This window comes from Xyrauchen texanus, chromosome 8 (genome assembly GCF_025860055.1).
Source record: "Xyrauchen texanus isolate HMW12.3.18 chromosome 8, RBS_HiC_50CHRs, whole genome shotgun sequence".
Classification (NCBI taxonomy): domain Eukaryota; kingdom Metazoa; phylum Chordata; class Actinopteri; order Cypriniformes; family Catostomidae; genus Xyrauchen; species Xyrauchen texanus.
In genome coordinates, this window is record NC_068283.1 from 9,264,622 (window position 1) to 9,278,420 (window position 13,799).

At 39.2% G+C, this 13,799-nt stretch overlaps 1 protein-coding gene across 1 annotated transcript in view; it reads left to right on the plus strand.

Moving 5' to 3' along the window:
• The window catches only part of LOC127647660 (growth arrest-specific protein 7-like), a 40,239-nt gene extending 30,640 nt beyond the window's left edge, over positions 1-9,599 (plus strand). The window contains 3 exon segments of the mRNA XM_052132057.1: positions 3,881-3,960; positions 4,172-4,270; positions 9,377-9,599. Coding sequence (XP_051988017.1) covers positions 3,881-3,960; positions 4,172-4,270; positions 9,377-9,490 — 293 coding nt within the window. The 3' untranslated portion in view covers positions 9,491-9,599.
• The last annotated feature ends 4,200 nt before the right edge of the window (positions 9,600-13,799 follow it).

A 13,799-nucleotide genomic window follows, 5' to 3' on the forward strand; every position in this document is an offset into this window, starting at 1 on the left:
AGCCAATCAACTTGAGTATTCTTATTTTGTCTAACATTTAAATTGCTCAGTTTTGCAGATAGGCCAGTTTCACTGCAGCCCCTTTCAAGATTTTTTCTCTATAAATTCTATTTGCTCAGGTGGTTACTGGGTTTTTCTTCTATAAGCTTGCACAGTAAGGTCAGCTTTTTAGTTTTGACACATAGCCATCTTTAACATGGTGAGCCATATCTGGCACTAGCACACAAGGCTTCCTTAGGTCATTAGATTAAAGGAGACCTATTATGCAAATTCACTTTTACATTAAGTTTCTACATAAATGTGAGTCAGCAGTGAGTGTACACAACAACCCAACAATGTTGTAAGTCCACCCACTCCTCTTTCTTATATTTCTATTAATCAAAAACAGTGTATCAAAATTAATGGTTTTCTTTTCTGCTCTAAAGAGACGTCATGTTAGAGCAGGTCTCGACTGGTGACAGACTCTACCGTATTACCATAGATCCTCCCCTGAGTGATCTACACACAGTCCGCCATTGTTTTCCACACTGCAGCAGATACAGTGAGAAGAATAATGTCTCAGTTTCATAGGCGTAATAAGTGTTCTGTTGTTGTCTGTAAAAGTGAACATAAGAGTCTTCATGTACACCCGGCATCAGAGCCACTGAAGACGCAGTGGACAATTTTGTTTTTGAAGGAAATGTGCCCCAAAACATACAAAAATGCAAATCCCAAACTGCTTTGTGACTAAGTGTCAATATAAAGCAGGATTTAAAAAAATTTTGATTCTCAAGCATGGATCAGTACCAACTGCTCGTGTTCTAGCTTTATATCCTGAAGATGTAAGTATCGCACTTTATATTTTGTGAATGTTTGAAAATCGCCTTTCCGAATGTGCTTGTTAGCTGATTCCATGGCTAATGCAGCTAAAGTTACTATTGTATCTGACTGTATTCACAGAGACCAGATATACATATACTGTATATATTCATACATATATGACTGAACTCCGGTATTTACGCTGTCAGTCTTATTGGTTCTGATTTGTTGTTGCTGTAGTATCCAAAGCACCAGCTGTAAAGCACATCCCTCATCCGGAAAGGGGGCGGGGAGCAGCAGCTAATTTGCATTTAAAGAGACACACACACAAAATCAGCGTGTTTTTGATTCCACCCAAAAAGAGGCATTTATAACATAGTATAATAAATTATCCATGGGGTATTTTGAGCTGAAACTTCACAGACACATTCTGGGGACACCTGAGACTTATATTACATCTTGTAAAAAGGGGCATAATAGGTCTCCTTTAAATAAATCCAGACATAGTTAGGCTAAGTCACTAGTTAAATAAGTTCTGGGCTTTCCTGGTTCAGGTACACCTTATGAGTCAGGTCACTAGCTGTCTAAACCATTTGGGAAATCTGGCCCAGGCATACACAGAGATTTAATTCATTGTGTATGAGTTGTGCTATTTGGCCAAGCCACGCTAAGCTAGCATACACTCTGTGCACGTGGCTCTTCAGAGCAGCAGCAGTACACAAGCTTTGGTGGTAGATCTGCATGATTAAAGGCCAAAATCCTATCAATATGTCATACCCACATTAACATGCTAAATCTTTCAGAGAGTTGTCATGGCTGAACAATCGTAATCTTTCTGTACCCATACCAAGTACCATGGTATAAATATCAGATACCATCACTGTATTGTGGTAAAGTTATTTTTTGTAATTGTTTAGTGACAAAGAATTAATAATTATACAAAGAATTAATTAGTGGTGTTCACAAAGGTAAGCAACTCTGAATCACGGTATAGCAATATGCTGATAACTACCAAAAATCAGCTTATTCAAAAACAATGCAAGTGTCACACTTGAGGAATGGGAAGACAAGAGGTGCGGATCCAAATGCGGTTTTTATTTAACATATAATAAATAAAAGGGTAAACACAAAGCAAAGTCCACGATGGGAAAAACAGGCAACTGAAAACACAATGAAACTGATCAAACACGAGGGAATAAACACTGGAGCAAATAAGAAGTCCACGAGGGGAAAAGTAAACCAACACAAACTAACACAGAGCGGAACACGAGACGACAGGGCATCCACGACGGGCTGGGAAAACCTGGAGAAAGCACGAGAGGTTACACATAGGCATAAACATGAAACGGTAACATTCAACAACGATCGACAAAGACTGAACAAAGAACCAGGGTTTAAATACACGGACAAAGTGGAGACTGAACGTGGCACAGGTGAAAACAATGATGAGTGCAGGCAGAGAGGAAGGCCGGGAATTGTGGGAAATGTAGTTTAGACAAGGACAGTGAAACACGGGGCGAACAACAAGGAAAACATGACATGGAGCGCGAACGGTGAGGGGTGAAGTGAAAAAACACGGAGCAGACAACAGGTAATCATGACAGCAAGGAATCTGCTTTTACATGAGAATCATGCACACGATTTATGATAAACTGGTAAGAAAGACAGTAAATGTGTTTACATGGAATATAAAATTGGGTTAATGAGCAAAAATATATGATATGATAAATTATATTTAAAGTACCTGCATTTAGTTACATCTGTAGTGACAATGTTAACCTAACTCTGAACCCAACCCGATCACAAACTGTACCCTAATCCCTATTCCCTAACCCTGCTCCTAAACCTGCCAGTACCTCAAACTCAGTAGCAGTGAGCATTTTGCAGAAGAACATGTAGTCATTCAATAAACACATTGCATTGTATGTATTTTAATATTACATAGTAGTTAAAGACACCTAATATAAAGTGGAACCAAGAATTGCATTTAATATTTTCAAAAATGTCTTCCTCAAAAGCACTAAAATAATTGTTAACCGTTAAGGAACCGGAATAGTTCAGAGGAAACAGAATCAGAATCATTCAATGCGTTACGATTCCCATTCCTATTAAAAATACATTAGTAACTACTTTGCCCTGTCAGTCACCCACCATCCCGACTTTTGCAAGGTCAATCACAACTCGCATTCTGTAAGTGGTGAAAATTAATCCAGTTATAATAAGTAATTTGATAAATATGCAAAAAAAAATTAAAAATATGATACAAATTTAGCTTTGATTTTCTTTGATTGCAGCGTTCTAGATCTCTTTCAGTGCTTGACTGCAGTAGACTGTTTTTAATTGTGCTGCTGCCAAGATCTTTACAGTGTTAGATCTTTACCCCTTCTCAAGCGCCCACACACTGAGCAAGTCACAGTTCTCAGAATGAATCAATGGCCAAAGATTAAACATGGGTCAAATGCCGCTTTCCTTCAATAATCATGGCGGCTCAGATCACTAAAACAAAAGTCTTTAAAAGCCAGAACCTCATTTACATATAGATGGAGCAATCTGTTTTTCCCGCCAAGGTGTCAATATTCTCTCTTTCTGCCTCCTTTAATTATGCATATCATTATAAAACAAAGTGTGAAGCCAAGCAGTTATGAATGATAATTTAATTTTCCTGTTAAGCAGCTTGAGTTTGAATTATACAAGTGTTGATGAAGGTATCAATATTACTTGTACTGCTCCCTGCTGGTAAAGAAAAGCACTGTGTTTGAAATCTGATACTGTGCAGAAACAGTATCTGAATCACTGACATGTACAGAACTGGGGCTACCTGCCCCTTTTGTTCACATATTTAAAGGTGCCCTTTTGGTCAAGGGGAGATTTAAGCGGAAGTGCCTTTTAAGATCACGCACTACAGCACAATCCCCCGCTGACAGGCTGAACCCCTGCCTGGGGTGGTCGGTTTCTATTTCATATCCCAGACCGATTTCTCTCCCCACTCTCTCAATTTCCTTCAGCCCCTATCCCTGCTATGGTCTGTGCACGTAACATTCTGAATGATTGAAACTGGTGTCTCTGTTTTTCGTCTCATTAGGTGATGATCTGATGCGTTGTGTGGACCTCTACAATCAAGCTCAGTCAAAATGGTTTGAGGAGATGGTCACCACAAGCCTGGTAATGACAATGATTAATGGCAAGCAGCATCACTATTAATATTACTCACACATAAGGTTAGGGTTTTTCAAAAAACACATGATTTTCACCTGGCAGATGATAAAATGGGAGATTAAATTTCTACCGTTCATTCCGTGTGCATTCCTGACTGTTTAACATACAGGCTGATTACAGGTACAGATCAGTGATTGTCTGTGTTTGTGCTCTGAAGGAGTTGGAGAGATTGGAGGTAGAGCGTGTGGAAATGATACAGCAGCACCTGCATCAGTACACCCAGCTACGTCATGAAACAGACATGTTCAACCAAAGTGTGAGTAACAGCAGTACCCATGCTTAAGGCACAGCTCAGCTAAACCAGGTTTTGTCATCAAGCACTGAGGGGTTTGCATTGTTTTCAGATATTATCTGTTACAGTCTGTGCAGCGTTAAAATTTCATTACAACAGTTTTCTAAATGTCCTTTGTATGATCTGAGAATGTCATTACACGAGCTTTATCATGAGCTCTATTCTTACTGCAAGCTCTAATGTGGAGCACCAATATTTTTTACTCATCTATCAAATACATGTGTGCTAAATGGTCTTGTAAGAAACAATTACAATGAAGAGGAGGAAGCTTTTAGATTTATTCTTCTTCTATGGTCCCAAAACCTATTAAAGAAGCATCTTCAATCAAATGACCCTAAACGTTTAAGTTCAAACTAGTGTTAAGGCAGAGTGACCACAGGTGTAGTTCATCACATTCACCACTAATGTGTGATATCCAGAAAGTGTCCGATAAATTTTTTTCATACATAATGTTTTATCATTTAAAACTGAAACAAATAACAAAATAAAACTTGTGATTTTTGTGAAGTGTGTGCTTGTGCTATCTTTCTTTTCAATACACTACCCTTCAAAAGTTCGGAGACACAGAACTCAATGTTCACACCACTCACATTTTCACTCGAATGTGACACAGATATGTTAATTGGATGACATTGTGGGGGTTAGAAAGTCGTGGTGCGAAAGTATGAGTGCAAGGCGATGGTCCGTGTTTCACAACTGCTATCGGGCCCATGAATAACATATAGCGTGCGGGTAAGGACAGCCGGTGGAGTTTCCGTTGCCCCACTAGGGTAAGATGGTCCCCCCCAGAGAGTTGGTGCCCTATGCAGACATGAGTATAGGTAATGGCGGTACTGCTTAAAAATATGTTATGCCGTCTTTCGATTTGATGGTTTGTTTCACACATATGTGGACATCAATTTTTAGGAAAACTATTTGCTCAATCATTTTTTATTATTTACTAGGTTTATTAGGTGCTACTAGTTGCAAATCAAAAAGGGAAATGGAACAGCATTCAGCACACAGCAGTCATGCTCGTTTCTCAGGAGGTTCATAAAAAGGAGTGGTGGTGGCGTAGTGGCTAAAGCACAGGGCTGTTAATCAGAAGGTCGTTGGTTCGAACCCCATGACCACCACCATTGTGCCCTTGAGCAAGGCACTTAACTCCAGGTTGTTCCGGGGGGATTGTCCCTGTAATAATTGCACTGTAAGTCGCTTTGGATAAAAGCGTCTGCCAAATGCATAAAAAAAATAAATAAATAAAAAAAAATGACACTCTTGAGTTTAGATGATAATTCAATTACACCATATGAAGGCAAATAACTTTATTTAAAATAATACTTTATTCATCAAGACTGATCAAGATTCATTCTCCATCATTTACTGACAATTTATTAGATATGTGGCATTAAGTGTCTTATCCGCTTAAAACCCCAGCTAATTAACGATTTAATTGCAATTTAATTCATTATTCATATTACAGTGATGTACATGCCAGAGTTGTTTTTTAGACATTTGTGTTCTTGAAACAAACTGACATTTGTCTTCACTTCTGATACATTACATTAATTAAAATCACTACAATTAAACATTAGTAATGCTGCAAATTATTATTACTGTTGGGAATATCTAACAGTATTTTTTATATATATAAATATATATTATGCCGTTTCATAGAGGTGGTGGTAGATTACTATCTGATAACAAAGAAATGAAGATTAAGCATTGCTTTCCTTGCAAACACTGCTGAAAACTGTCCCTCGGGGAACGGAGGTTACAACAGTAACCATGACGTTTCCTGCAAGTCACTTTACCCTTGCAAGTCAAATTTTGCTTTTAGAAATGGTTAAAAAGAAACAAATCACTCTAGAAATTCATCAGTCTATTGTTCCTTTGAGAGATGAAGACTATTCCATACACTGATGTCTTATAAGAAGACAACAAACCGGTTCTAACCAGGATAGAGAGGGAAGTGGATGGGTCCGATGCATGACAACAAGAAGACGAGTACATCAAAGTCCCCTGACCACTCACAGGTCCTAAATGAGCAGATTTAATGACCAGAGCATGCAAAACACCAGTTTCATCTGCAACAGTGAAGAGGAGGCTGACTTTCAATTGGTTGAATGCCAATTGGTTTGATTTGTTTAATCATGCTTATCCATCCATACATCTTAATATGTTTCTTAAGTGTCCATTTTCCATTGACAATCCATTCAACCTAGAATACTTTCATATTGCTATGCAACAAAGTATTGAAGTTACACATGCCACAAGTGTAGAAGCTAACTTAGCTTGTGCATTAGCATTAAAAAGAATGTTTATTTTCTATTTTTGTGTCCATTAAGAAGACAACATTTACTGCTTTAACAGTTTACATAAGCTAAATTAGATGGCACATGAGGACTTACTTATCATAAGTAACACTCATGATGTCCCTATTTTGTAGCCATGTTGTATATGTTGATCTTGGCTGCACAACGATATAATTGAATAATTGGTTAACTCTCCTGCAGACACATTGGGAATACACACAGGTTGTGTTTCATGGCCTGTAACAAAATATAGAGTGCAAAAGCGAGGTTAAGTGTAAACATCTGCTCTAGAGCTTCTAGTGTGCCAGTGAAAGCTATAAACTTAACAGGAGACTTGCTGCCAACTTCACATGCTCATACAACAGATCACTGTTAGTATGCTTCAACAGATGGATCGCAAATGAGGTCTTCTGTGACACTTGATAAAGTAGTGAACAAATATGTTTTCCTCAATCTGAATGGCTTTCTGAGTTTTAAAGAAAAGTCTGTTCCTTCCTTGAAAACAGTCATTACCTTTGCAGTTTTGTGATGCTAATGCTACAGGAAGTACACACTTCACCTTTAAGGCAAGTCAGTTCACTTGGCCAGTGACAGTATAAGGACGAGGTAAAGCCTACTGGACAATTTGAGATATGTCCATGGGCAGCTAATGTCTATTTAGGAAATTGTTTACAAGCTCATCTGCTCACTTCAATAGGGAATATAACAATAATGGTATCACATGCATGTTCTAGACTTTGCCTCTATGAAAGGCAAATGACTCTTTTAATTCTTTCAACAGCCATCATATTCCAATTCAGTTTTCTATCATTGGTCTGTCTCTTCCCCCTTTTGCTGTATACATTAAAAGGTTAGCTCACCCAAAAATGAAAATTCTTTTGTATGTTAAACGTCTTCTGCAGGACTCAGCATTGTAGGTCCTCACAATGCAAGTAGTTGTTGATAAGCACTTTAAAGCTCCTAAAAGCACAGACATTTGTAGTAAAAGCAATCCATAGGAATCCAGTGGTTAAATTAATGTCTTCTAAAGTGATATGATTGCGTTTGGTGAGAAACCGGTCAATACTTAAGTTCTTTCACAATAACTGGTTACTTACGGTTGCTCTCCGATGCCTATCCACAATGGGACTCGGTTCTCTCCACCTCTCGTGTGACTTAAGCACTTTGACATGTTCACACAAGAACTAACACGATACAAGCAGAAGTGCAGCTCGATTTGCTTACAAGGCTGAGTTCCAATTCACTGTAAACATCCACTCGCTACCTCCCTAAAGCGCTTCCCCCTAAGGGGAATCCCTGCCGTCATTTTGGAAGTCTGTTCCATTTCGTTCATTGAGCGAGGGAATTTTCTGTTGACAGACCCTCAACCCCTCGATTTTGAACTAGGGAGCGAGCCTACTCTTATGTACGCTTCATTCAGCTCCATATCCCACAATGCAACTCAATTGTGATATGATAGCAGATCGCTTCATCAACCCTACCCATACACAACTCTAATGTATGATGGAAGTGAAGTTAAGTTAAGCAGTTTAGAAAAGTTATATTGAGATTTAACAGCGTAATACTTGTAGCTACCTTGAACTAACTGTTTATCACACAGTTATAGCCTATATGTTCATTGTTATGTTACAAATTTTCATTTTGATCATTCTAACAATTAATTCTAATAAAAATATATTTTTTAAACATATAAACATTTCTCAGGTGCAAACATCACTAAATAATTCCACAAATTGACATCAGCCCACAACGTGCTCCAAGTGATCATGAGCTAAGGGTATTCAAGTTAAACCCATTGCACAGGTTCCGCCAGTAGTGGACACTCACGCAGTGCAATCAGTGATGTACATCTGAGTCTGTGAGATGGAGGGAAGTTAGCGAGGGAAGGGTATACAAATTTTATGTGGAACGCAGCCCAAGAAAACGCTGTTGTGACAGGGCGGAGGGCGGGGCCAGGTCGTGATTATACATACCCGGTCACTTATCAGGCTAATTAAGCCTCCAAGAGGGATAAAGGCCGACTGCGGAAGGTGGTGCGATGAGCGAGAGATCGTTCGTTTATGGTCAGCTGACCGTCATGTGTGTTTGTGTCTTGTTTAAGTTTATAAGTAAATCTATTATTTATATTGTCAAGCCAGTTCTCACCTCCTCCTTTCCATTGAACTGTGTTACACTGGTGCCGAAACCCGGGAAGGAGGAGGGTTACGCCTTAGTAGAGTTCTCGCCACTACCGTTCACCCCAATGGAACGGCCGCCGACCGCGAGGGGAGAACCATCCGCCTGAAACTATTATTTATATTGTCAAGCCGGTTCTTGTCGCCTCCTTTCCATTGAACTGCATTACAGCATTATGTTGTCATGACAACAAAGTTGTAAAATTGGATATAACTTTACACAAAAACGTTTAGTAAGTGATTTCATCACACTGAAATTATGTTAACAAACATATTGTTTACATCTTGTGGCTAAACTTTTGAAACCATGAGTATTTTAACATTTACGGATTTGCCGAAGATCCTCACTGTAACTCAGAATTTTGCTGCTTCTTTTTTTTTAAGAATGCCTCCAATGTCTATGTCAGTTTGGGTCCTGGTATTTTGTGCCTGAGGTGGGAAAATATGATTGATTTAATGTGTAGCAATACCCTTTTCAAATGAAACAAAAAATAAACTAATTTTTTTCATACCATTTCCTGAATATGTCCCAATAATATGAAATAATTTCTTTGAATTTACCATATAAAGTACCTCTTATGGTTGTTCTTGTTGTTTTTTAGACGTTGGAGCCAGTTGACCAGCTCCTACAGAGTGTGGACCCGGCCAAAGACAGAGAGCTCTGGGTAAAAGAACATAAGACAGAGGAACTGAGACCTGTGGACATGGACATCTAGAACACACAGACCTTTGAGAAACATATACACATTATATATGAATCCACCTGCATGCATGTCTACCTGAGACCTTCAACCTCTCAGCCAAAGCCATACAGGTATCTACCTACAGAAGCACCTCTTGTTCTGTGGATTTCCACTGTTGGAAAACAAAAAAAAATTACTAAATAAAAAATGTATAGAAGAGTTTCTTAATATCACGTTCAATGGGTGACAGTAAAGATTAGCAAGAAAGCAGAAGATGCATTACGAATATTGAGTAATGATCCACTGCTGTTTAGCATATTATCCTGCATGTCCTTTGAATAACTTTAATGTACTACATATGCCTATTACTTTAAAATAATCATGGCAAATACTGTACATTTGTTTATTTAAAACAAATTTCATCCAACCAATTCTTATTTTAATTTTGTATCTTTTTGGTATTAAAGTTAAATCATGTACGCACATTGACTAAACAGCTAGTTGCACATATTTAGTCACCTAAATGAAAACTTTGAAAAAGTATTGCCATACAAAGCACTCCAGAAACTCAAAACTAAATACTGGTCTCATAGAATGAACGTTACTCTATATACATTACATGCCGTTTTCTATGTTTTGCTGCAGTTTTCTGGTGAAATGAACACTAGAGGCGCTACAACAACTGTGCGTTTTATTCACTGTCACACAAATCATGAGTACAATTGCTGATTATGACTTTATAAAAACATATTTTTCTCTTTATTACTCACCCCTGCTATGTTATGATATCAAATCACTTTTACTTTAACTACATATACACACGTATTCCTAGATTGTTAGCTTGCTTGGTAGCTCACCTGATTGAGAGTTGAACTTTGGACTTAACAACCACGGTTCAAGTCCAGTCAAAGATGCACAAAAGTGACATAGAAGCAAAATGGAATGACATGGTTGCCTCAGTAAAAGTTTTTCTTTCTTTTTTTCCTCGAATTTGCATTTTAAAACACTTCCAGTTAGGTTTAAGTGTTGGTTCAGGGTAAGGATGTCTGTTTTGTTAAACTATCATTTATCTTTTCGGACACTATTGGTTAGGTTTAGGGTAAAGTTTTAGGTTAGAGATGTATGTTTTACTTTTAATTTAATATATTAAAACCTCCATCTAATATTCACCTTAAAAACCTCATCTGATTACAACCTCATTTTGCTCGGTTTTGGCGCCCCCCGCTGGACATTACAAAGGGAAACTGCAGCCAAATGTGGAAACAAGTACATCATTTCAGTTTTACAAAAGCTTTGCAATGTTCACGTACGCTTCATGAGACCAGGCCGACTAAATAGGTTTTCAAAAAATAATATATAATAAAGGATCCTGAGGAGATGTGATGAGAAAAGGCTTAAAATATATTGTCATTTAATAATCTTAATAAATATGTATTATAATTAAAAAGATCATTTTTAGTTATTTCATTTGCTTTTTTTTTATTTTGCAACATGAAATGCAAACTTAAAGCTATTTTCACAAACTACACATAAACTGCTGGCAAATATACAACCTTCCTTCTGAAATAAAGTTCTGAACAGAATGCATGATCTATGTATGGAATTGAACTATTTTCGTATTTTTACATATTTATTTTGCAGAAAAGCATGTTGCTTTTCTAAATGTAAGACTTGTTCTGTATGGTTAATGGAAAAATAGATGTGTTACGTGAGTGGTACTGGTTAGTCCATCGATTGTGTTCATGGAAGATGTGTCAACAAGCTTGGCTTTTAAAAGACCAGGGCTCGATAGCAAAGTCATATCATTTTTCCCAGTTAAAGCCAAGAAACCCCCTTATGCAGACAGCCAGATTTACACTTTTGGCATCTACATTTGATCTATAAGTTGCACCAAAACAACTTAAAGAGTATACAGTTTCTTTAAATTGAAATTATATGGTTTGGCTGTAGAATCCAGGTATCAAAGGTGGATCAGATGTGAATTATGATGATTTGTGTTAAAATGTACACCTTTTAGTGCCTAAAGGTTTAATTGCCTTGGAATGTTCACAATCTAGTAAGTGTTTGTACATAGGTGTAAATATGTGTGTGCTGGTTTTTGTTTGTATTTGTTGTCAAGCACATCTTTAAACATGCTCATCTCTTTGTTGTCTTTGTCAGAACATGTTTTAACTGAATTTCAAATGTATATTAATAGATATGTAAACTTTTTACTGGTGGATACACTTTTTCATTGAATGCACATTCTATAGGCAGCTAATGATCACATTGTTTAAACCACACAACTCTAATAGTGGCAGATATATTTAAATTTGAAACTTTATACAGTAATAATGAGAGATCTGATACATTTCTAGAATGCTCGTTTGAAGAATTCAAAGCACAGATTGTCCAAAGCACATTTTGGTAAAAGAAAAATATATGTGCGTTCATTACAATGCCTCTATGAGTTGTATTAATTTTATATCAGTCGGTTATGTTCATGGCTGGGAACACTGTAGTGGTTCGAGTTAGTGAAATAATTTGTAGTCCAATAAAATACACTTGCTGCCTCTATTAAACTCACACAGCAAATATGCACAAGGAATGACGAATAATGTGCTCCACTAAATCTTTGTTAAACACATTTTCTTAAGAAAATTCAAATATTGTCCAATAATGTGAAAGAAAAATACAAATGCAGTTTACTTTTATTCCCGTTTGTAAGTTACTATCAATCATTCTTAACATTTTCTCATGACAACTCATAATAATTCATTCAAGATGGATAAAACATCAGTTCCCCGTCCACTAGGGGTCTCTATTGAGGGCCAAATATACCTCTGATCTATGAAAAAAGGACAATGAGAAATTGGCAGACAGAATTTGCATGTCCCGCCCCCAGACATATGGGTATAAAGGCGGGGAAATACGTCTGTTTCATTCAGAAATTTTCTTCAAAACCGATGGTCGTGTATGCAGCGAGCTGCAAGTCACACACCTGTTCCTCTTACCTCGGAGCGATCTGCTGTTGGATCTATGGCACACTTCAGTGGCTTTCTCCTTCTCTGCACGGCAGTGCAGTTTGCCCCTGGGTGCTTCAACAGCGCAAACTAAAAGAGTTGTTTGTTAAAAGAGTGATTTTCTCTAAAAGAGTATTTTCCTCTAAAAGAGCAATACACAGTGGCATTGAACGTCTTTTTCAGGATGCGTCTTTATAAAGATGCCTTTCCGCCCCTGTGTAGTTCCTGGATGCGGTAGAGTGCTCTCCGCTTCAGACGGCCACAGGCGCTGTCTCGTTTGTCTGGTCAGCGATCTCACCGAGACAGCGTTTGTGGATGGTTCATGTTCTCACTGCGAGAACATGACCATGGCAACGTTGCGGTCGAAGGAATGCCACTCCAGCCACCCTCCGCGTCGCTCCTTCTTCCCACAGGATTGAGGACGACGCCTCTGGTGATGGAGATGATCTGGGGATGGCAGCGAGCTCGGTTCTGCCGGGTACACCCTCGCAAACTGCACGCTCGTTGACTTCTGTCAGGGCTCGAGGCAACAGTGGCTCGCCTCACAGCCAGCCTGCCTATCCTCTGGAGCCCCAGAGCTAGATGATCTCGCTGCTGCATCGGAGAGCGGTTTGACATCTGACGCAGCGGTAGACCTGAAGGACACGTACTTCCACGTCTCAATATTGCCTTGACATCGACCATTTCTACAGTTTGCTTTCGACAGCCAGGCATATCAGTACAAGGTCCTCCCCTTCGGAATGTCCCTGTCCCCTCGTGTATTTACAAAGGTCGCAGAGGCAGCCCTTGCCCCGCTTCGAGAAGCCGGCGTCCGCATACTCAACTACCTCGACGACTGGCTCATCCTGGCCCTCTGTGGAAGTTTCTCCTGCTAGTTCAGGACAAACACGTCTTGATCAGATCAGACAGCACCACCGCAGTAGTGTACATAAATCGCCATGGCGGCATACGCTCCCGCCACATGTCACAACTCACCCGTCATCTCCGCCTTTGGAGCCAGCAGCGACTCACATCCCCGGCAAACTCAACGTGGTGGCGGACGTGCTATCACGACAACGCTTGCCCAGTGGAGAGTGGAGGCTTCACCACCAGTCGGTCCAGCTGATTTGGGAATGGTTCGGCAAGGCTCAGGTAGACATGTTCGCCTCCCAGGAGACCTCCCACTGACCGCTCTGGTATGCCCAAACAGAGGCTCCCCTCGGGTCAGACACACTGGCACACAGCTGGCCCACAGGGCTGCACAAGTACGCATTTCCCCCAGTGAGCCTTCTTGCACAGGTGCTGTGCAAGGTCAGGGGGGACGAGGAACAAGTCACTCTAGTGGCTCCCTATTGGCCCAC